Source organism: Bufo bufo, chromosome 3, assembly GCF_905171765.1.
Source record: "Bufo bufo chromosome 3, aBufBuf1.1, whole genome shotgun sequence".
Taxonomy (NCBI): Eukaryota; Metazoa; Chordata; class Amphibia; order Anura; family Bufonidae; genus Bufo; species Bufo bufo.
In genome coordinates, this window is record NC_053391.1 from 367,406,871 (window position 1) to 367,431,782 (window position 24,912).

The 24,912-nt window shown below is 45.8% G+C and overlaps 1 protein-coding gene and 1 long non-coding RNA gene across 2 annotated transcripts in view; both read right to left on the reverse strand.

Moving 5' to 3' along the window:
• TXLNA (taxilin alpha) overlaps positions 1 to 24,428 on the reverse strand; it is a 28,229-nt gene extending 3,801 nt beyond the window's left edge. Inside the window, exons 1-9 of the mRNA XM_040424556.1 lie at positions 24,216 to 24,428; positions 21,807 to 22,103; positions 8,687 to 8,778; positions 8,435 to 8,605; positions 7,661 to 7,855; positions 6,088 to 6,207; positions 4,018 to 4,092; positions 3,608 to 3,700; positions 2,859 to 2,954 (exon numbers count right to left, since the gene is read on the reverse strand). Of these exons, the coding sequence (XP_040280490.1) occupies positions 2,859 to 2,954; positions 3,608 to 3,700; positions 4,018 to 4,092; positions 6,088 to 6,207; positions 7,661 to 7,855; positions 8,435 to 8,605; positions 8,687 to 8,778; positions 21,807 to 22,103; positions 24,216 to 24,342 (1,266 nt within the window). The 5' untranslated portion in view covers positions 24,343 to 24,428. The remainder of the gene's footprint in view (positions 1 to 2,858; positions 2,955 to 3,607; positions 3,701 to 4,017; positions 4,093 to 6,087; positions 6,208 to 7,660; positions 7,856 to 8,434; positions 8,606 to 8,686; positions 8,779 to 21,806; positions 22,104 to 24,215) is intronic.
• Positions 12,178 to 21,674, reverse strand: LOC120995386. Its single transcript, XR_005777582.1, has 3 exons — positions 21,554 to 21,674; positions 19,413 to 19,414; positions 12,178 to 12,221 (listed from the first exon to the last, which is right to left on the reverse strand). It is a non-coding gene; the product is annotated as an uncharacterized LOC120995386 (long non-coding RNA).
• Positions 24,429 to 24,912: the final 484 nt, after the last annotated feature.

A 24,912-nucleotide genomic window follows, 5' to 3' on the forward strand; every position in this document is an offset into this window, starting at 1 on the left:
TCTTCCTGTGTCCCACGCTGTAATGTAAGGCTCAGGCGGCACGATGACGTCATTGCGCCGGCCTCTGATAGGCTGCCGGCCTAGTGCCTGCAGCCAGGGGCGTACATAAAAATCACTGGGCCCCATAGCAGGAATCTAAATTGGGCCCCCATTCCCCTTTTATAGCCCCTCCCTTTGTTCCATGAACTATTCTTGCTGCTGCGTTTTATAATTTATGCCATCAGGGCCGGAATGGGATTACAAAACAGCCCTGGCACACAAAAGAGGTATAATAGATGCAGATGTATATTATATACAGCAGTGTACAGTTATGTGAGGTACGCGGTATAATAGATGCAGTGTGTACAGGTATATAGTATATACAGCAGTGTACTGATATGTGAGGTACGGGGTATAATATATGCAGTGTATACAGTATATACAGTAGTGTAATATGTGAGGTACGAGGTATAATAGATGCAGTGTGTACAGGTATATAGTAAATACAGCAGTGTATTGACACCTCGTACCTCACATATCAGTACACTGCTGTATATACTATATATCTGTACACACTGCATCTATTATACCTCGTACCTCACATATATAGTATATACAGAAGTGTACTGATATCTGTACACACAGCATCTATTATACCTCATACCTCACATATCAGTGCACTGCGGTATATACTATATATCTGTACATATTGCATGTATAATACTGTGTAATATATGCAGTGTGTGTGCATGTATGTGTGTGTGTATATATATATATATATATATATATATATATATATATACACACACAGAGTAGTGAATTGATATGACACATAGAAGGTATAATACTGTAGATGCAGTGTTTATAGAAATATGTGGTCAGTTATGCATTATAGTCACTGTGAGGTACATGAGGTAGTGGTAACTGTCTGAAGTAGTATACATGAGTGAGCAATGAGTAAAAACAGGGCATGGAGGGGGGGGGGGGGGTAAATGATGAAAAGTGGAGGACCTCCTCTTACCTCTCCATTCCAGTCTGTATGGATCAATACAGAGCTGCTTGTGAACTTTTAATACTTGCTGTTAGGGGTTGAAGGACCTGTGATGATGTCATCACAGGTCCTGGCAGATGTACCTTTGAAACCTAGGAACTACACCATTTTGGGTGCAGTTCCTTTGCTAGATTCTGCAGGACCTGTGATGTTGAAGATGATGTCATCACAGGTCCTGGCAGATGCACTGTTCTAACCTGGGAACTACACTTTACACTGTGCAGTTCCCTTACAGGACCTGTGATGACATCATCAAAGGTCCTTTAGCTTTAGAAAGGTAAACAGGAGTAATTAGGGGGCGGGGCCTCTCCTCCACTTCGGTGCCTGCCTGCAGCCTATCAGAGGAAAGGGAAGGGACACGCCTCTCCCTCCCCTGCACCTCCGCTGGCACAGGCAGTTTACAATGGAGATGAGCGCAATGGAAGCGCTCATCTCCCTGTGCCCGGCGGCGGCTGCTCACTTGGGGGGGGGTCATAGAAAATGGTCCCTACATAACTTTGACGATCCACCGCCAGCGCAGGGGCTTAATAATAATTTTAAAATATGTGCCCCTATGTCTCCTGGAGAGGATTCTGCCATGGTTTAGCCACAGATTTCCACCTAAATCATATGACAGAATCCACTGATATTTCTCCAGCAATAGTTAAATAAAATGGAGCAGGACAACACCTCTCTAAAATGAGGGGTAAACACAGTGCAGGGGAACAAGCTCATGAGGCAGATATCCTAAAAGACAAGTATATACCAAGCAGCCACTCCTCGATGGAACATTCACAAAAGATCAGTAAAAGGAGAGCCGACAGCAGAAGGGCATCTGGTCTATTGCCAGTTTCAGTCCAGGAAAGTGAAGCTCAGCCATACACACTATTCAGTATGCACGATGTGTTAGGTGGGTCTACTCTAGTAAAAATATGCCTAGAACGGTTAGTGGCTTTTCTAGTTGTTAGAGTTTAGATTTAACTTCTTTTGACCCGTCTGATTTTATAAGGTTATTGGCCTATCCGGTTAACCACACACTAAGTCCTCTTGAAAATGGCCGGTGTGTGCCCATGGCGGCCTGCATACGGCGGGTCCGCAATACATGGGCACCGGCCCGTGTGCACTCCGCATCACGGATGCGGACCTATTCACTTGAATAGGTCCGCAAATCACGGAGATGCGGAACGGAAGCACGGATCGGAACCCCACGGAAGCACTACGGAGTGCTTCCGTGGTGTTTCTGTCCGTGCCTTCGCACCGCAAAAAAAATAGAACTTGTTCTATTTTTTTGCGGTGCGGACGGATCACGGACCCATTCAAGTTGAATGGGTCTTGATCCATCCCAGCCACCGTATGGACGCTGCCCTGTGCATTGGGGACGGCAAATTGCAGTCCCCAATGCACGGAACGGATGCACAACATTCGTGTGCAAGAGGCCTAATTGAAAGGAATACTGCCTGAAGAGGTGGTGATGGTGAACTCAAAATAAGAGATCAAGAGGGGCCTGGATGTATTCTGGAGTGTACAGTAATAATATTACAGGATATAGCTACTAGAGAGGGGTCGTTGATCCAGGGTTTTATTCTGATTGCCTGATTGGAGTTGGGAAGGAATTTGGCTTCTACGTCACAGTTTTTTTGCCTTCCTCTGGATAAACTTGCAGGATGAACTGGATAGACGCATGTCTTTTTTCAGCCTTATAAACTATGTTACTAAATGGAAAAAGGACAATAACATATATAAAAAAAAAAAAAAAAAAAAAGTCTCCTTATCCTACTGGTTTACATAAATGGGATGTCATGACTAGTTGTTTTACGTAAAGAAAATTCAATCCACAGGTCACTCTCACCTCCTCGGCCATCACAAGCAGCGCCTTATTACTGCTCTCCCATCTGGATCGGTACATGGTTGTCTCTTTCTCCAACTTCTTGATTTTTTTGGTCATCTGCATGACAAACACCAAAATGACAAACTAGGAAACAGTTTCACCTCGACAGAATGACGAACAGTCCATTAACAAGTAAAAGTACTAGTTCCTTGCATAATTTTGAGACATAATTAAGGCTACTTTCACACTGGCGTTTCTGGGTCCGTTTGTAAGATCCGTTTCAGGGCTCTCACAAGTGGCCCAAAACGGATCAGTTCAGCCCCAATGCATTCTGAATAGATAAGGATCCGTTCAGAATGCATCAGTTTGGCTGTTTGGTCTCCGTTGCGTTTTTTAGGTGGTCACTAAAACACAGCTTGCAGCGTTTTGGTGTCCGCCTGACGATGCGGAGCCAAGCGGATCCGTCCTGACTTATAATATAAGTCAATGGGGACGGATCCGTTTTTTACTGACACAATATGGTGCAAATGAAAACTGATCCGTCCCCCATTGACTTTCAATGCAAGTCAAGACGGATCCGTTTTGACTTAGACCTTTTTTTGAACGAATAATGCAAACGCATCCGTTATGAACGGATACAAGCGCTTGCATTATCAGTTCGGATCAGTCTGTGCAGATACAAGACGGATCCGCACCAAACTCTAGTGTGAAAGTAGCCTTAGATGTCTAGAAATTTAACAAAAAAAATAAATAAATAACTGATTATTCACCTTTTCCATTTCCTGTTTGAAGGTTGTGAAGACCTCATTGCTTTTAGAAAGAGTGTTTTGAAACTCCTCAAACTTCTCTGTATACAGGGCCAACTGAGTGATACAAGCAGTGAAGAATCGGTTACATTACATAGGGCAGTAGCCAACAAGGATAATTCTAGACATATATGATCTGACTCTGCAGCAACAATCGGGTCATCTATGCATAATAAATGGCACTGATTTCTATCTATATGATGTTGCAGCAGATTTTCATAAATTCCCGTTTCTCATACAGAAGAAAATAGGAATGGCCAGACAGTAATAAGAAACATCATGAAAGATCCATCAATACACAATCAGTTCTGATTAAGGAGAAATATGCAGATTCACTGGAAACCAAATGAAGAATGGAAGGGAAAGATGATTACTTGCTGCTTGAGGTGGGTCTCCTGCTGCTTCATGAGCTCACACATACGTTGGGATTCCACGGCCTCCTTCAAGAGCTATATATAAAAATTAATGTGAAGATTAAACATCATGAGAACAGGAATGTTCAGAAATACTTGCAATGTTATATATCTGTCTCACATTTAGACACTCATAGGATTTTTATGGATTTTCTTCAACCAATTGCTACGTAAGGTATTTTTCACAAACCCTTTTTTAAACACTTATAACTGGGGGAAATAAAAGGGGTTCTCCAGATTACAAATATTGATGACCTATTCTCAGATTGGTGGGGGTACGACACCCAGCACCCCCAACGATTATCTATTTTGGGTTAATGCAGCATCTGAAGCTAACAGTGTACTGAGTGGAAGCAGAAGGCTCTGTACACGCTGTAGTTTCTTGTGCTGGCATACTAAAACTCGAATGGGAGCTGAGCACCACAGCATGGCCTCTCACAGTGTACGGAGCTGTCTGCTGTATAGTTTACAGCAAGGATGCTCAACCTGTGGCCCTCCAGCTGTTGCAAAATTACAGCTCCCATTATGCCTGAACAGCCTACAGCTATTAGGAGATGCTGGGAATTGTAGTTTTGCAACAGCTGGAGGGCCGCAGGTTGAGCATCCCTGGTTTACAGCATTGCGCAGCCCAAAACAGCCGATCAGTGGGGGGGGGGGGGGGGGGGGCTTTGCTGGATGTCAGACCCCCCCACCAACCTGAGGAAAGGTCATCAATACCCATAGTCTGAATAACCCCTTTTAAGTTTCTACTTGTGGACATTGCCTAGTTGGCGAATTGAGTCTTACAGGTCAGGCTATAGTTTCTGGGGGAAAAAAGAAATGTACACAAGCTCTTATCCAGGAGGATACATATGTGCACTACCACCCCACTGAGATGGGAGAAGAGACATCGGTTTTCATGATCACTGGGGAGTCCCAGCTGTCATAACCCCAGAGATCTGATACTGATCACCTATTAGGCTACATTCACATCTGCGCTGTAAACTTCATCAGTCTGTTCCGGCAGAGGAACAGACTGCTAGAGTTCACCGTATCCAGCATATCCGGATACCACCGTGCATAGCCGGATCCGTCTGATTATTGGCATGTATCCAGCGTACATGCAATGATACACGCAACACTTAACACTGGATACAGTGACCGGATTACAGTGCCAGATGTGAACCTGGTCTTAGGCTACTTTCACACTAGCGTTTTAGTTTTCCAGTATTGAGATCAGTCATAGGGTCTCAATACCGGAAAAAAACGCTTCAGTTTTGTCCCTATTCATTGTCAATGGGGACAAAACTGAACAGAACAGGAATGCTCCAAAATGCATTCCGTTCCGTTTAGTTGAGTTCCCATACCGAAGAGCAAACCACAACATGTTGTAGTTTGCTTTCCATTCCAGCCACAATAGAAAACGGATCCGTCCTCCATTGACTTTCAATGGAGTTCATGACGGATCCGTCTTGGCTATGTTAAAGATAATACAACCGGATCAGTTCATAATGGATGCAGTTGGTTGTATTATCAGTAACGGAAGCGTTTTTGCTGAACCCTGCCGGAGTCAGCAAAAACGCTAGTGTGAAAGTAGCCTTAGCTTTCCGTTCTTCTGATCCGTCAAGAAAACGGATCCGTTACTTTGAGCATCAGTTATGATCAGTTTGTGTCAGTTCTGTCAGAGATCAGTTATTTTTGCATACAGTCATTTTTCCTGTCAAAAATAACTGATATCTAACAGAAGTGGTACAAACTGATCACAACGGATGCTCAAAAAAAGACAAATCAGTTATATTTCGTGCAAACTGATGGTAACTGAGCATAACTGATGCTCAAAATAAAGTACAAAGTATTTCCATGTCAACAGCTTCATGAGAAATAAAAAATCCAATTTTTTCTTGTTTAGTGAAATAACTGTAGATACAACACAATTTCTGGAGATGGCTCGTTGAAATAGCAAAAAATGTCCTGATCAATGCTAATCACAGAGCACAGAGCTCATAACGGTCAACACAGATGGGGAACGTAAAGAAACTGCATTGGACTTACAAAGTCCTTTTCCCTCTGATGACGCTCCTCCACCTCCTTCAGCATTTCTTGAGCCTGCTGCAGTTTGGCATCCACCAGCTGCTGCTGAAGATCTTTGTGTTTAAAAACCTTATCAATGTGCTGTGAAGAAAGGAGACATGATCAGTCGTAATGACTATTTGTGGGGTCTAACAGAACCAGATTTTATGAGATTACCATCTATTATATATAGTCTTTTTATTAATCCTTTTTTTTTTTTTGCACAACAAAACAAAGTAAACCCTCTCCTAACTAGCAGTAAATGAAAAAGTAAACCAGTCTCGAAGTCCAGAATGGCTAAGAGTTCTTTAAGTCCCCCCCTAGTCACACCAGCATTTTAAATATATAGACATAACTTCTCAGTGAGATCATACAATATAATAACAGAAGAGAAACAAAAAAAACAGGCCACATGCAATTAGAAAGAGAACTCCTTCGGCACTAGCCCGTTGATACCCAGAATCTGTGCATTGTATTATACCCAGCCGACATCTCAATTCTCTTGAGGCTAGTCCAGAAGCATCAATCCACAGAACCCATCATTTTTCAATTCAGAAATCACTCCTCTCTTCTTGTAGAACATCTTTTCTAAATTTACTAGACAATTTATCTTTCCCACATGTTTCCTCCTAGTGGCAATTACCTTCCAGCCAGAGGCCGCGCTACATTTGTTCCAGAAGAGTAAAGATACTCCTTTTACCATATTTGAGAAGTATTTTTAGCTGAGGAGGAGTACAAAAGTTGCAGTAATTCAATGACATAATACATAGGCCTAAGTAATGTTAAGGACATGTTCACATCTGCGTTTGAGGCTTCATTTGGCGCCCCTGTTGTAGATTCTATAAAAAGACTGGACAAAAAAAAGCTCAGTTCCTGTCAGTTATGTGCCTGATCCGAAACTTCCGTTATTTTTGTTGTTCTGCTCGTCTAATGAAGCAGTACAAAATAAATATGCCCTAAGAGGTGGGTATTTATGCAGGTGAACCATTACTAGTCTAGGTAACATCAGGAGCGGCACAGGGAGCGGGGGAACAGGTAAGTAGAATCAGTGTGAGGGGCATTTGTTAGTGTCAGATAACCACTTTAAGCTGGCAACAGCAGTGATCACTACTATCGATACTGCTTATCAATATTAACTTTTAAAGTGTTTTTATACTTTTGATACTATAATAAAGGTGAACTAATATTATAAGTTGTTGTATGGTGTCAACATTTGTTTAGGGTATGTTTCTATGTGACACGGGTTAATACATATGCATGTAATAGGGCCATATGCTATAAGTTGACTGGTAAGTTTCTCAGAAAGAAAAACAATATCCATCAAGTTCCACCAAGGGAAGGAAAAGGTAGAGAGGACAAGAAAATAAATAAAACTGATCCAGTGCAAATTCAATTTGCTGAAAAAAGGGGAAAAAATAAAAATAAAATCTCCAACCTCACATGGTATCATGGTGCATCAACAAACCTAAAATTTGTATACATTTTGATCTAGGAAAGTGGCCTGCTAGCTCCAGATCCTGAGGTGGGTTTTAGCCTCCATACAGTTATGTCTTACCTCTTCCCTCAGTTCATATTGCTCGATCAGTTTCTTCAGCCTGTCAGCTAGTTCCACATTCTCCTGGCGCAGCTTAGTGTTGCGCTCATTGTGCTGCTCCATCTGAGTCTGGATGTCATTCAGCGTCAACTGGAAGTGAGACGTCACCTCTTTGCGTTTCTCCTCTTCCTCCCGGGCTCTCTGTACGCCCTCTTCCTGTGCCAATCAAAGAGAAAGATCTAAACTGATCCATAATGGGTCTTCTATATTGATGACCTATCCTCAGGATGCTCATCAATTAGCACCCCCGCTGATCTGCTGTTTGAAGAGTCTCCTGGCAGCATACCATGCACAGCTCCATCCACTGTATAGTGGCTGTGCTTTGTATTGCAACTCAACCCCATTCGCTTGTGCCAAGGGCAGATATCACTATTTCTTTTCATTTAATTGGCCTGAACCAGATTCATAGTGACAATTCAGCTCCCTGTCATTGCTTCTGCTGCTTCCCTCTCAGGCAATGTTGTCACTAGCCTTTTCAGACATGAGATTGGCGGGGTGCCGAAAGTCAGATCCCCACCAATCAAATATTGATGACCTATCTTTAGGATGGGCCATCAATTTAGAAGATCCAGAAAACACATTTAAGTAGCAGAAGGACTGGTGTACCACCTCGATTGTGCCTGCTGCCTCTCCACCGGGTATAGCTACTATACCCCTGGTGCCTCATATGTATAACACTTCTACTATACATTACAAATCTATTACATTTACATGTATTTTGAGGTTTCCACTTGCCTTTAAGCTTCGGTTGTGCCTCTGCAGCTCCCTACACAGACTCTCCAATTTACTCCGAGCCAGAATGGCCTTGCTGTGTTCGTTACGGAGCTGGTCCTTCTCCTGGATGAGCTGAGTCTGCTTTTTCTGCAGGATTCTCATTTGCTTTTGAGACGTTCTATGTTCTTCCAGCTTTGGAAACACAAGAGAAGAGATCATAAGATCATATTAATTGACAAACTATCATCTTCTTCCACTTCTGTCTTTCCTCACCAGTTCTGCATATTTCTTGCACAGGGCAGCCAGCTTTTCTTCTGGGGTGCTGAGTGTGTTTAGGGTCTGCATTAGCAGGGTGATCTCCTTTCCTGAAATACATAGAAATGGTAAATGAAAATATTTGCTTTCGAGCATTAACCTACTTAAAGGATCTCAATATTCCATGTTATATCTCATACAACTATACTAAAGCTGCTTCTTAACAGCAAATCTGTCACTACGAAAGGCCCGCTGATATACTTAGTGTTGAGCGAACTGGGTTTGGCCTGCTGTATTCAAACCCGATTCATTTGTAACTGTATATTGTTACATGTACTTTATATATTGTTAACAAGGTTTTCAAACGAGTCAGGTTTGGATACAGCAATCCAATCCCGATTCGTTCAACGCTAAATATAATGGATGTCCTAATATACCAGTTGGTATAGATACAAAAACTAAACAGGAGTGTTGCGGTTCTGTGTCAGTCCGACGACGTATCACAAGATCACTCCTGCCACTTGCTCGGCTGTGTCTAGAACTCCTGCAGACAATAGTGTAACTAAAACTGACTGGGCCCCACAGTAATTTTTTTTAACTTCTTTGCAACCCTCTCCTCCTGTGCACCCTCTCCTCCTGTGCACCCTCTCCTCCTGTGCACCCTCTCCTCCTGCAGCTGGTCAAGATGGCTCTTTCAGACCTGGCCCAGGAGCCCCTCTGTATGTTTCTTACACATATCTACTAAATGTCACTGTATATCATGTCATTTTATAATTTAAACAGATGATCACAGCACTCTCTCCAGTGGCGGATTACAATAGGGACGTTCAGGTCGGCAGCCCCGGGCCCAGCACCGCTGGGGGGCCCAACGCTGACCCGAACGCCCACATACTGCGGCGGGGCACGGGAGCGCGTAGCTCCCTGTCCCGTCCGCAATCACCGCCATAGGCTTCAGGCCTTGTAGGCCTAAGGCCTATGCGGTAGAGAAATCCCGGCGCAGGCGTGCGTGATGAAGTCATCGCGCGCCTGTGCCGGGACGCAGCACTGTGACGCGCCTGACTCATCCCGCCTTCCTCTGCGAGCAAGCGCCTGGCCCTGGACATAGGTGAGTATTTATCTTTTCATTTTTTTGTTAATTTTTTTTATTTTTATTTCATGTGCCTACTTGGGGGGGGGGCAGTGTGGGGACAAATTACTATGTGGGGGCAGTGTGGGGACAAATTACTATGTGGGGGCAGTGTGGGGGCAAATTACTATGTGGGGGCAGTGTGGGGTAATTTCTATGTGGAGAAATTGCTATGTGGGAACAGTGTGGTGGAAACAGTGTGGTGGAAATTACCATGTGGGGGCAGTGTGGTGGAAATTACCATGTGGGGGCAGTGTGGTGGAAATTACCATGTGGGGGCAGTGTGGTGGAAATTACCATGTGGGGGCAGTGTGGTGGAAATTACTATGTGGGGGCAGTGTGGTGGAAATTACCATGTGGGGGCAGTGTGGTGGAAATTACCATGTGGGGGCAGTGTGGTGGAAATTACCATGTGGGGGCAGTGTGGTGGAAATTACCATGTGGGGGCAGTGTGGTGGAAATTACCATGTGGGGGCAGTGTGGTGGAAATTACCATGTGGGGGCAGTGTGGTGGAAATTACCATGTGGGGGCAGTGTGGTGGAAATTACCATGTGGGGGCAGTGTGGTGGAAATTACCATGTGGGGGCAGTGTGGTGGAAATTACCATGTGGGGGCAGTGTGGTGGAAATTACCATGTGGGGGCAGTGTGGTGGAAATTACCATGTGGGGGCAGTGTGGTGGAAATTACCATGTGGGGGCAGTGTGGTGGAAATTACCATGTGGGGGCAGTGTGGTGGAAATTACCATGTGGGGGCAGTGTGGTGGAAATTACCATGTGGGGGCAGTGTGGTGGAAATTACCATGTGGGGGCAGTGTGGTGGAAATTACCATGTGGGGGCAGTGTGGTGGAAATTACCATGTGGGGGCAGTGTGGTGGAAATTACCATGTGGGGGCAGTGTGGTGGAAATTACCATGTGGGGGCAGCGTGGTGGAAATTACCATGTGGGGGCAGCGTGGTGGAAATTACCATGTGGGGGCAGCGTGGTGGAAATTACTATGTGGGGGCAGCGTGGTGGAAATTACCATGTGGGGGCAGCGTGGTGGAAATTACTATGTGGGGGCAGTGTTGGGCAAATTACTGTGTGGGGGGCAAACTACTATATGGGGGCAGTTTGGGGGAAATTACTGTGTGGGGCAAATTACTATGTAGGGATTACTATGTGGGGGCAGTGTGGTGGAAATTACTATATGGGGGTGTTGCTATTGGGGAGGCACTTTAGGGGCAATTCTATTATTTCTGGGGACACTATACAGGGATTATTGCCTGGAGCACAATAGAGGGTGGTATTATTACTCGGGGCACTCTACGGGACATTATAGCTGCTGTGGACACTATAGGAACATTTGGGATCATTTATCAAACTGGTGTAACGCAGAACTGGCTTAGTTGCCCATAGCAGCCAATCAGATTCCACCTTTCATATTTGACAGCTCTTTTGGAAATCCAGTTCTACTTTACACCAGTTTGATAAATTACCCCAATTATGTCTATTACGGTCACTATTTTTTCAGCAGTATAGTTCCTGGGGCATTGGGGAGCACAACGGGCACAGTATTGGGGGTGGCAGGATGACACTGTGGGGACACCAGGATGGGGAGGTTGATGGAAAAATTTAGAAATCTAACGTGTCTGTGTTACAAACTGTAGAGACGAGATGCGGCTGAAAGAATTTGCCATGGTGGTCTGGGTCAAATGGAGGAGAAGAGGAAAGAGAAGGTCTACATGACAGGAGATGTCACTGGATGTAAGAGGTATGTGGTGCTGTATTCTCCTCCATGTCTTTTTCATTACAATTATGTGTATTTTAAATTTGGTGACCAAATTTTTCAGTTTAGGACCCAATTTGGGGTATTTTTTTTTTAGTCTGAAGATGTCATATGGCCTAAGAAGAGACTGTGGCGCCCATGAAGCACCACAGCCTCTTCATACAAAAAAATAAAATAAAATAAAAATAAAATGGAGTGTGGGCCCAAGTTGGGTAGACAGCCCCGGGCCTATCATGCACTTAATCCGCCCCTGACTCTCTCATATCCTGGCTGGTGTGGGTGCTAGTCAGGGTTTTGTTCTTTGCTCCACCCCAAGAACTATGTACGTCGTATAAATTTAGACAGCACTCCAAACGATTATGATGCTTAGTGAGTTTTATTTAATGTCAGCCGGTCATAGTGGTACACTAGAAACAATGTTTCGGGCAGAATGAAATGCCCTTTATCAGGCAGTGAGGTGACCACATGTGAGCCAAATGGTCATCTCACTGCCTGATGAAGGGCATTTCATTCTGCCCAAAACATTGTTTCTAGTGTACCACTATGTCCGGCTGAAATGAAATAAAACTCACTAAGCATCATAATCGCTTGGAGTGCTGTCTAAATTTATACGACATGTCATTTTATAATACTATTGCGGGGGCCCAGACAATAAAATCTTTTCCAGGACGTCCTCCATGACAGCACTACGTGGAGGTCGTCTCCCCCGCCCACTATTGGGACAGAAACAGAGAGAGGTTAAAAGCTCCCCCCCCAACCTCCACCAGTGTTTTTTCCTGTCCCAATAATGGACGGGGCAGAGAGAGGGTCTCTCCTTTGGACTTTTCTTTTTTCTTTCCTTATCTCGCCGAGCTAAAACTTCTAAGCTGGGGTCCCTTAGCCTCCCAGCCCCTCCAGTACCTGTGGGTCATGCGGCTCACTTCTGGAGCGAAATCCTAGGGGCTGGGGGAACGGTAGCCGCAACCCCGCCGGGGCTCTGGGCTGCAGGATGCCTTCTCCAGGGGAGACCGCGTGGGAGCCGGAGCGTCTTCTGTCACTTCCGGCCTTCTGCGCTGAGCCGGAAGTGATGTAGAGACGCCGGGAAGGAGTGCGCATGCGCGTAACCTCCGACACCGGATCCAGTATGGCGGCGCCCTGCGATCGATCCCCACGGCGAGGGACGCTGGAGGCCTGGAGTTCTGGCCTCGCGTCCCATCCGGTACCTCTGAGAGCGGCCGGAAGGAGAAATGGGAGGAGCATCCACGTCAGGAGGGGTAAGTGCCAGTGGCATTTAAGATCTGGTTGGGCTAAGTGCAAGTCCCTCACTCATGGATTCATCCGGTATGAGAGAGCAGTGCCCAGACCCTCCTGCTCAGGGACATGTGAGTAATTCAAGGAAGGGAATAATGATAGGATTAGGGAAACATTATCGCCTGCTTATTCTATCATCATGTCTCTTAGGGAGAAAAAGATCCTACCCTCAAGGTGGAAAGTAAAAAGAAGCGCTATCTGCAGCAAAAGGCTTCAAGATTCATATACAAATAAGCTTTGTGTGGAATGCATCAATAAAATGATGAAAGAGGAACAGCCATCCCTATTAACAGACCTTAGAGCCATCATTAAAGTTAAAGCGTCGGTTTCCTCCTTGATAACGCCTAAGGTGGCTGAACAAACCACCGGGATAAAAAGACCTAGAGAAGCCTTAGATTCAGACCCAGAGGTTATAGAGGTGGAATTTTCGAATGAGGAAGAGGAAGAAGATCCCTGCAGATCAGGAAGGCAAGGGCTACTATTCAAGATTATTCCTGGTCAAAAAGCCAGATGGTTCATTCAGAACTATAATCAACCTAAAACCCCTAAACGTCTTCATAAAGTATCGCCGCTTCAAGATTGAATCCGTAAGATCAACTACACCCCTCATCTCTCAGGGAGCGGTAATGTGCACCTTGGACTTAAAGGATGCTTATTACCATGTACCAATACATCCGGACCACCAAAAGTTCCTGAGATTTGCAGTAAGAGAAGCGGGGAAAGTAAATCACTATCAATTTCAATACCTGCCCTTTGGGATATCAACAGCCCCTCGGGTGTTTACAAAGCTGGTAATAGAGATAGTGGCCTTCCTCAGACTGAAGGGAATAAAGATTGTACCTTATTTAGACGATCTTCTCCTAACCGCAGATTCCGCGGTAGTACTAATGGAGCAAACACAGACGACAATATCCCTCCTACAGGATCTAGGCTGGATCCTAAATTGGGAAAAATCAGACCTAGTACCAGAAAGTTTTTCCTTGGAACGATGCTAGATTTTGAATCAACAGAGAACTTTTCTTCCAGTTCAAAAACAACAAAGCGTTGTCAGAAGATTAAAGGCGTTTCAGAAGAAATCAGTGTGCACCATCAGAGAGGCCATGAGCATTCTGGGGCCAATGACATCTTGTATCTTCACAGTACCGTGGAGTCAACATCACACAAGGGTCCTACAGAAAATGATTCTAGCGGTCTGGGACGGAGACCATCGATCCATAGACCGAATAATCCTTATAAAAAGAAGATGCTAGGAGATCTCTGGATTGGTGGCAAATAACAGACAACCTATCAAAAGTCCATATATTGTAGTGACAACGGATGCCAGCCAACAAGGATGGGGTGCAAAGGTCGGAATCTACTACTTCCAGGGAACCTGGAACCAAACCATAAAAAACAGATCTTCAAACTTCAGAGAGCTTCAGGCCGTTTGGGAGACGCTCAAACAGAGTCAGGATCTCCTGAGCGGTCAGACTATAAGAATCCTATCAGACAATATGACAGCGGTCTCCTTCCTCAAACATCAAGGGGGAACAAGATATCCTCTCCTTCAGAATCTGGAAAACAAAATTTTTTCCTGGGCAGAAGAGAATGCGCTGTCAATCTCAGCGGTACACCTACAGGATTCAAGAAACCAGTCGGCAGATTTCCTCAGCAGACACTTTATAGATCCAAACGAATGGACTCTGAACAGGCAGCTGTTTCTAGAACCGACATCAACATGGGGATATCCCGAGATCAATCTCTTTGCATCAAGGGAGAATGCACAAACAGCCTCCTTCTTCTCCCGAAATCCAGCCGATCATCCCACAGCAGTAGATGCTTTATCCCAGCCCTGGAACATGAAGCTAGCTTATGCGTTTCCTCCTTTCCCCTTGATTTCAATAGCCCTGAGGAAGATCAGCAGGGAATCATCCAGAGTGATCTTCATAGCTCCCTTTTGGCCAAAACAAGCCTGGTTCCCGGTTCTGTCCTCACTAAGTCAGGAAAATCCGATACCGATACCTCTCAGGCCAGACCTGCTGCATCAGGGTCCAATCTGGAATCCAGAAATAACCAAGCTGAAATTAACAGCGTGGCTTCTGAAAGGGACTTGTTGAAATTACAGGGATTCTCAGACGAAGTAATATCCACCATTCAGAGGGGCCATAAACAGGTTACATCTGCAATTTATAATAAAATCTGGAAAAAAATTCTGCTCCTGGATAACAGAGAGAAAAGAATCCTCTACTCCCGAGTCTAGGAGATATTCTAGATTTCCTCCAAGAAGGGTTCAATATGGGTCTTAAACCCAGTACCCTTAAGGTTCAGACAGCAGCCTTACTCTCTTTCAGAAAATCGATGGGTAAACAGGTTCTTAAAGGCAACCACGCGGATTAGACCAGCACTAAAGTCCCCGGTTCCACCTTGGGATCTGTCGCTAGTTCTCAATGCCTTAACAAGGCCACCCTTTGATCCTCTACAGGAAAGCAGCTTAAGAAACTTAACCTTGAAAGTAAGAATTAGTCTTACCGGTAATGATGTTTCCAGGAGTCCGACATGACAGCACTACATGGAGGTTGTCTCCCCCGCCCACTATTGGGACAGGAAACAGAGAGGTTAAAAGCTCCCCCCCCACCCACCATCACCAGTGTTTTATAGATTATCACACAATAATGGGTAACATAGTACAAAAAAGTAACAGGAAGATTACTCTAATCATTAGGGAGGGAACTACCAGTGCTGTCATGTCGGACTCCTGGAAACATCATTACCGGTAAGACTAATTCTTACTTTCCAGGACGTCCTCCATGACAGCACTACATGGAGTAGGAATACCAAATTAATCCAATAACTAGGGAGGGACCGCAGCCTGAAGAACTTTACGTCCAAAAGACTGGTCAATATTCCCTGACACATTCAGTCTGTAATGCTTACAAAAGGTTTGGGAGCTTGCCCAGGTGGCTGCTCTACATATCTGGTCGATAGACGCATTCGCATGTTCGGCCCATGAAGCCGAGACTGCTCTCGTTGAATGAGCCCTAATCTCCTGGGGACAGGGAAGCTCCTGGCTCTGATAGGGCTCTTTAATGACTATCTTAATCCATCTAGCTAAGGTTGCTTTAGAAGCTTTCTTGCCTTTATTGCGGCCTGAAAATTGAACAAACAGATTTGAGTCCACTCTAAAAGGTACTGGTAACGTCTAAGTAGAAAAGGAGAGAACGTCTGACGTCTAGAAGATGGAACTCCTTCTCCCTTTCGTTCTTTGGCTCTGTGAAGAAAGTTGGTAGTACTATCTCCTGGTTACGATGAAAGGAAGAAGCTACCTTCGGTATAAAGGACGGGTCTAGTCTTAATATGACTCTGTCTTCACAGATTGTAAGGTACGGTTCACGGATGGTGAGGGCCTGGATCTCCCCTAGTCTACGGGCTGATGTGATAGCCACTAAGAACATCATTTTTAAGGTCAGGTTTCTTAGGCTACTCTCATGTAGGGGTTCAAAAGGTGATTTTGTTAAGGCATTAAGAACTAGCGACAGATCCCAGGGAGGGACCTGGGACCTTAGTGTTGGCCTAATCCGTGTGGTTGCCTTTAAGAACCTGCTTACCCATCGGTTTTCTGACAGGGAGTAGTTTAGAAACCAACTTAAGGCTGCAGTTTGGACCCTAAGGGTACTGGGCCTGAGACCCATGTTAAACCCTTCCTGGAGGAAATCAAGAATATCTCCCACACTCGGGAGTAGAGGATTCTTCCCTCTCAGCGCCATCCAGGAGCAGAATTTTTTCCAGATTTTATTATAAATCGCCGAGGTCACCTGTTTATGGCCTCTCTGAATAGTGGCTATTACTTCTTCTGAGAACCCCTGTAATCTTAACAAGTCCCTTTCAGAAGCCACGCTGTTAGTTTCAGCCTGTTTATTTCCGGATTCCATATTGGACCCTGATGCAACAGGTCTGGCCTGAGAGGGAGGGGAACCGGTTCTTCTTGACTCAGAGAGGACAGGACCGGGAACCAGGCTTGTTTTGGCCAAAAGGGAGCTATGAAGATCACTTTGGCCGATTCCCTGCTGATCTTCTTTAGGGCTACTGAAATCAGAGGGAAAGGAGGAAACGCATACGCCAGCTTCATGTTCCAGGTTTGAGATAGAGCGTCTACGGCCGTGGGGTGATCGGCAGGATTCCGGGAGAAGAAGGAGGTTGTTTGAGTATTCTCCCTTGAAGCAAAGAGGTCGATGTCCGGATATCCCCATGAGGCTGTCAACTCTAGAAACACCTGTCTGTTCAAAGTCCACTCGTTTGGATCTATAAAGTGTCTGCTGAGGAAATCTGCCGACTGGTTTTTTGAACCTTGTAGGTGTACGGCTGAGATTGACAGCACATTCTCCTCTGCCCAGGAAAAAATCTTGTTTGTTAGATTCTGGAGGAGAGGGTATCTTGTTCCTCCCTGATGTCTGAGGAAAGAGACTGCTGTCATGTTGTCTGACAGGATTCGTATGTTCTGTCCGCTCAGAAGATCCTGACTCTGTCTGAGAGCTTCCCAAACGGCCTGAAGTTCTCTGAAGTTTGAAGACCTGTTTTTTATGGTCTGGCTCCAGGTTCCTTGGAAGTAGTAGATTCCAACCTTTGCCCCCCAACCCTGTTGGCTGGCATCTGTAGTTAATATGACGTACGGATTTAGATTCCAGGAAACGCCTTTTGATAGGTTGCTTGATGTCTGCCACCAATCCAGGGACCTTCGAGCATTCTCCTTTATAAGGATCTTTCGGTCTATGGATCGGTGGTCTCCGTCCCAGACCGATAGAATCATCTTCTGCAGGACTCTCGTGTGATGTTGACTCCACGGTACTGTAAATATGCAAGATGTCATCAGGCCCAGAATGCTCATGGCATTTCTGATGGTGCACACTGATTTCCCCTGAAATGCTCTCAATTTCTTGACAAGGTTTTGTTGTTTTTGAGGTGGAAGGAAAGACCTCTGTAGGTTCGAATCTAGTAGTGTTCCCAGGAAGATCTTCTTGGTCTCTGGTACTAGGTCCGATTTTTCCCAATTTATGATCCAGCCGAGATCTTGTAAGAGGGATATTGTTGTCTGTGTTTGTGACGCTAGAACCGGTGCAGAGTCTGCGGTTAGGAGGAGATCGTCTAGATAAGGTACAATCTTTATTCCCTTCAGTCTGAGGAAGGCCACTATCTCTATTATAAATTTTGTGAACACCCGGGGGGCTGTTGATATCCCAAAGGGCAGGCACTGAAACTGATAGTGGTTTACTCTGTCTGCTTCCCTTACTGCAAATCTTAGGAATTTTTGGTGGTCCGGATGTATTGGTACATGGTAATATGCATCTTTTAAGTCTAAGGTGCACATTACCGCTCCCTGAGAAATGAGGGGTGTTGTTGATCTTATTGATTCCATCTTGAAACGACGGTACTTTATGAAGACGTTTAGAGGTTTTAGGTTGATTATAGTTCTGAAAGAACCATCCGGCTTCTTGACCAGGAATAACCTTGAATAGAAGCCCCTGCCTTCCTGACCCGCAGGGACGCGAGTCCCTGCACCTAGATTTTTTAGTTTTGCGACGTCTTTTAAAAGATTTTCCTGTTGTGTACCTCCTCCGTACCCTGTTAGCACAAATTTGTGTTGCGGAATAGATATGAATTCTATCTTGTACCCTTCTTGAATAATTTGGAGCACCCAAGGATTCTGAGTTACCTGGCTCCATGCTGGGAGAAAGGATCTTAATCTCCCCCCGACTGGTCTGGCGTCATTGTTTGTCCTGGGAAGTGTTGGGATTAAGCAGAAATCCTCTGCCCCTACCCCCTTTAGGATAGGACCATCTCCCTGATTTCCCCTTATCCTTATACGTTTGGTTTTTTGGCTGGAATTTTTTTACGAAAAAACTGCGTCTTCTTAGTTTTAGTCTCAGGAAAACCTATCTTTTTGTCTGAGGCCTTCTCCAGAATTTTGTCCAGACTAGGGCCGAACACGTATGATCCTGAGAAGGGGATTGCACATAGCTTATTCTTTGAGGTGAGATCACCAGACCAGTTCTTCAGCCACAAAGCCCTTCTTGCGGTGTTCAGAAGGGCCCCGCCTTTAGCTGCGAACCTGACTGACTCTGCTGAGGCGTCCGCTGTAAAGGCTGTCGCCATCTTTAGGAGCGGGATAGTCTCCAAAATGTCTTCCCTGGGAGTTCCTATTGACAAATGATTCTCCAGCTGAGATAACCACAATAAAAGGGACCTAGCCACTGAAGTAGCTGCCACGTTAGTAGACATTAAGGCCGCAGAAGCTTCCCAAGATTTCCTCAGGAGACCATCGGCTTTGCGGTCCATGGGGTCTTTCAGCTGGGAGGAGTCTTCGAATGGGATCGCTGTTTTTTTAGCTACCCTTGCGACCGGGGCGTCGATTTTGGGGATTTCTTCCCAAATTTTAGTGTCCTCTTTGTCGAAGGATAAACGGCTTTTAAATTCTCTAGGAATAAACAGCCTTTTTTCTACATCCTCCCATTCATCCAGGATGATTTGTTTTAGGCTAGAATTTAAGGGGAACACCTTCCTCTGTTTTGTAATCAGGCCAGCAAACATCTCCTCCTGAATGGATCTTTTAGCTGGTTCGTCTGAGATATCCATAGTCTGTCTAACTGCAGTTAGGAGGGAATCCATATCCTCAGTTGAGAAGCAGTACTTGCGTCTCTCCTCATGGGATGAGGAAGGTAAAGACTCCTCTTCTTCCTCCTCCCCTGAATATTCCACCTCTATGACCTCTGTGTCTGACTCCAAGATTTCCCTAGGTCTTTTAATCCCGGTGGTCTGTTCAGCCACCTTAGGCGTTATTAAGGAGGAAACTGACGCTTTGACCTCTTCCTTAATGATGGCTCTAATGTCCGTTAAAAGGGACGACTGTTCCCCTTTCATCATTTTGTTAATACAATCGGTACAAAGCTTCTTTGTATATGACTCCTGAAGCCTTTTATTGCAAATAGCGCATCTCCTGGGCTTCTTTTTGATGTCCACCTTTAGGGTAGGATCTTTCTCTCCCTAGGAGACATGATGATAGAAAAACAGGCCATAAATCCCTGAGCCTATCACTATCCCATACGCCAGCTTCACCACATGTAATGCTGGGTTACTCACATGTCCCTGGGCAGGAGGGTCTGGGGACTGCTCTCTCACACCGGACGAGTCCATGACTGAGGGACTGACACCTAGCCCACCAGACTTTTAAATGCCACTGGCACTTACCCCTCCTGACGTGGATGCTCCTCCCACAGATTCTGGATGGACGCGAGGCCGTTCGCTAGGCCTCCAGCGTCCCTCGCCGCTTGGGGATCGTCCGCAGGGCGCCGCCATACTGGATCCGGCGTCGGAGGTCACGCGCATGCGCACTCCTCTGCCGGTGCTTAGTTGTCACTTCCGGTTCAGCGCCGAACCCGGAAGTGAGAAGAGAAGCGCTCCGGTTCCCGCGCGATCCCTCCTGGAGGAGCGTCCTGCAGCCCAGAGCCCCGGCGGGGTTGCGGCTATCGTATCCCAGCCCCTGGTATACCCGCCTCCAGCCGCGAGTCGCGTGACCCACAGGTACTGGAGAGGGCTGGGAGGCTAAGGGACCCCAGCATAGGGGTTTTAGCCCGGCGAAATAAAAAAAATAAAAAAAGTTTATGCAGGTCTACAAGAGACCACTCTCTGCCCTGTCCATTATTGGGACAGGAAAAAACACTGGTGATGGTGGGTGGGGGGGGAGCTTTTAACCTCTCTGTTTCCTGTCCCAATAGTGGGCGGGGGAGACAACCTCCATGTAGTGCTGTCATGGAGGACGTCCTGGAAAACGATGTTTCTAGTAGCTATCACATCAGCTCGTAGACTAGGGGAAATCCAAGCCCTTACCATCCGTGAGGATAGAGTCATACTAAGGCTAGACCCATCCTTTATACCTAAAGTGGTTTCTTCCTTTCATCTTAATCAGGAAATAGTACTACCAACCTTCTACACAGATCCGAAAACCGAAAAGGAGAAGGAGTTCCATCTTCTAGACGTTAGACGTTCTCTCCTTATCTACCTAGACGTTACCAGTACCTTCAGATTAGATTCTAATCTGTTTATTCAGTTCTCAGGCCGCAATAAAGGCAAGAAAGCTTCTAAAACGACATTAGCCAGATGGATTAAAACCGTGATTAAAGAGGCCTATCAGGGCCAGGGGCTCCCCTGTCCTCAAGATATTAGGGTTCATTTAACGAGAGCAGTCTCGGATTCATGGGCCGAACACGCAAATGCTTCTATTGACCAGATATGTAAGGCAGCCAAGTTCCCATACCTTTTGTAAACATTATAGATTAAATGTGTCAGGGAATAATGACCAGACATTCGGACGTAAAGTTCTTTCAGGCTGCGGTCCCTTCCTAGTTATTAGATTAATTTGGTATTCCTACTCCATGTAGTGCTGTCATGGAGGACGTCCTGGAAAGTAAGATTTAGTCTTACCGGTAATGATGTTTCCAGGAGTCCGACATGACAGCACTGGTAGTTCCCTCCCTAATATTTGAAGTATTTTTATTTTGTATTACGATACCCATTATTGTGTGATAATCTATAAAACACTGGTGGAGGTGGGTGGGAGCTTTTAACCTCTCTCTGTTTCCTTTCCCAATAGTGGGCGGGGGAGACAACCTTCATGTAGTGCTGTCATGTCGGACTCCTGGAAACATCATTACCGGTAAGACTAATTCTTACTTTTAGTCCTCCTCCCGGGCGGGCTGGTTCTGAGTACAGGACTCGTAGCAGCCGCCTCCCCTGCTTCCACTATAACTACGCCCCTGCCTACAGAGTAGATTTTGACCACATGTATAGATGGAACTGGCAGTAATACACCCTCAGTGCTCCGGATTCTCACTTTGAATCTAGCTCTTGTACTTTGCTGTTATCAGACCAATCAAATGAAAAGATTTGGCGACATTTGCAGACTTCAGGGAACATTACTACTTACCGAGCCCCTTTGTCTTTTTCTTGTCTTGCACACGCTTCTGATCTTTATCAGGGTCACTCACTGTCCTGTTGTCTTCTGCACCACGTGGTTCCGCCTTCACGCCATTAACTTCTGGCACTACAGGCTTGGTTTCCCCATTCCTAGAAGACTCTGGTGGACCTTTGTCAGTCTCCTCAGAGTCTGCCACTCCTTCTTGGCCAGCAGCCACACAATAAGTATTTAAGATATCCTCCAACTGCCTGCTAAGTTCTTCTGAGACATCAGATGTAGGAGGGGCATGACAAGCGGCTGCCTCACCTGCAAAGACAACAACATACTCAAATCACAAGTATGAAAGATCTCAGCACACACAAAGGCATTCCAGTTCATGCAGCGACCCGTACTGACACAGATATTATATAGAGGCCCCAAACTAAAGAACTCTGGGGGTGACAGATTCTTTTTGATCATTGTATAACAAAAGTTTGCAAATTGTGTAAAATACTTAATTTAAATTTTACACCATTTTCCAGATCTCTGCTTGCCTTCAATGAAAGGAAACAGTCGTTTCCACGTTGATGCTCAAAACCTTAGGGTCCATTCACACGTCCGCAAAATGGGTCCGCATCCGTTCCGCAATTTTGCGGAACGGGTGCAGACCCTTTCATTTTCGATGGGGCCGGAATGTGCTGTCCGCATCCGCATTTGCGGATCCGTACTTCCGCATCCATGCTTCCGCAAAAAAATAAAACATGTCGTATTCTTGTCCGCAATTGCGGACAAGATAAGGCATTTTCTATTATAGTGCTGGCGATGTGGGGTCCGCAAATTGCGGAATGCATATTGCCCGTGTTTTGCGGATCCGCAAAACACTTACGGATGTGTGAATGGACCCTTAAAGGGGATGTCTGGACTTGGAGCTGACAATGCCTAGGGTCCTCCCCATCCCCTTGGGCATAAAGAAAACCAACTCACCTGTCTGTGGTCCTGCTGCTGCTCTGTTTCCGGCCAGGTCTTGGTCCCATGACCACTGCAGCCAATCATCAGCCTCTGCAGTCACAGCGGCGTGAACGCTAAGTTACAGCAATGACGTAGAATTCATACTGTAACTGCAAATGCCTGTGATTGGTTATAGCAGTCACGGGACCAAGCTGCTTCCTGATCCTGCAGGACTGGAAATGTCTGAGAACAGAGCAGTGGCTGGACCATGGACGGTTGAGTTGGTTTTTTATGTTCAGGAGGACTTGTCGTTCCAAGGCCGGACAACCATTTTAACCTGGTCACACACATTAGATAAATATCTACCAAACCTCACAATTTCAGCGGGAATGGCAAACCATCTACCGTGTATGGGGGCCTCCCAACGCTCCCCCAGAGGTAGATATCGGGGGAGATAAGGATCAGGCAGTTAGATTTTAACATGATTGATCCTTTTGTTCTTGGGAGATAAATCACTGCCAGTGGAGTCTGGCATTGGCTTTCTTCCCTCTCTCCATGCAGGACAGATGGATGCTTGGCTGTGCCAGCACATGTATGAAGGGGTTGGGAGAGACAGCTGTTGGCCCAACCAGGGCCTGGCTGACAGCTATCTAATGTCTATGCCCTACTGCTACTGTCAGCTAAGAGGTGGTCACAACAGTATCACATCTCAACAATGCACTGGGAGCTATTAATCTGCAGGAGAAATCCGCTACAATGTATCAGTATAGGTAGACTGGATCACCTTGAAGTCCAGGCTGTTTGGCTCAGAGGGCACGGTCTGGATACAGTTGCATCCACCTCCCGGCTGAGGGCAGCTTTGTTAGGACTCCCAGAACTTTGTATCCTACAATTTCTGTTCTGCTCTGACTCCAGATTTGTCTTGGAAAAATTGTTGCATTCATGTCACCAAATACGATACAATACAACAACGTCCACGTCCAACATTGGGTGCACGGTGGGAGTTATGTGCCCATCTACCAGGCCATCAATGTATTCCGGTGTCTCCATGACAACACTCCACCCACCAGGGATCAGAACCACCATTCTTCAGAGATGTAGCTGTGCTGGATAGCCTTCAACATGGAAGCGCCAGCACAATACCAGCCCTTTTAGACATCATTCCAAAAAGGAGCATCGGATTTTAACCGGGACCAAACTTTGACCCAAAGGAGAAAAGAAAATCTTCTTGTTACATTAGGATTCATTTTGGGATGGGGAAAGAAAAAACATGAAAAACTGTGCTGTGTGAACAAGGACTAAGTCACCAGGCTGCTCCCAACCCTAAAGAAGAGCCAGTATAGAGAGCACACTTACCAGGACAAGTGTGGGTGACACATACACAGCTCCAGACTGCAGCCTGGCCAGCAGAGGGCCCAGTCATTACTAAAGTGCGATCAGTAAACAGCACTGGGAGGAAGCGGACCTAGCTGACACTTAGGTAGCACTCACCTTGGCCGGCGCCACTGCACGGCGCTGCTTGCCCTTCAGGAGGTGTGAGGGGGGGAACAGAGCTGCTGGGGTTGGGGGAGGCTGGAAGGGCAGATGTTGTGCAAGTTTGCATTTCCTTCTCTTTCATTGTCTGCGCTGGGAAGGAGGAAGTGAAGAGGCAGTTGAGACGTTGGGAAGTACTCGTTCCAAGCAAGCGAAAGGACCTTTGATGACGTCACGACCATGTGATCAGTCACATGTGTGGGAGGAGCCGGGAACTGGGCTGGGCTTCTCTGCACTGCTGGTGAGCTGGTAACGCAGGGTCTCCCTGCAGGGTGTGGATTTACACCAAAGCCGGCGTCACATATGGTGCACGTTTGTAGTCCATTGACTGCATTTCTCTGAGCCGCATGCGTTTTTATCGTGTCTGTTTTCCCTAAGTGTGCTCACAACCCAACCCATCATAAATATGGCAGACGCCCTATGCTGCGCTGTGAGGGCAACATTTGGTAAAGAATGCTCAATGTTTGTAGCAGGGCTGTATGTGTCATGTGGTGGCCGATAGAAATACTGTATAATGTATTTATTATTTATTTTAAAAGTGCCATTAATTCCATGACGCTGTACACAAATCTAAAACTACACAGACTGTTACAGAGGGGTAGAGGACCCTGCCCCCAAGAGCTTACAATCTACAAACATATAATACCTTAGGCCA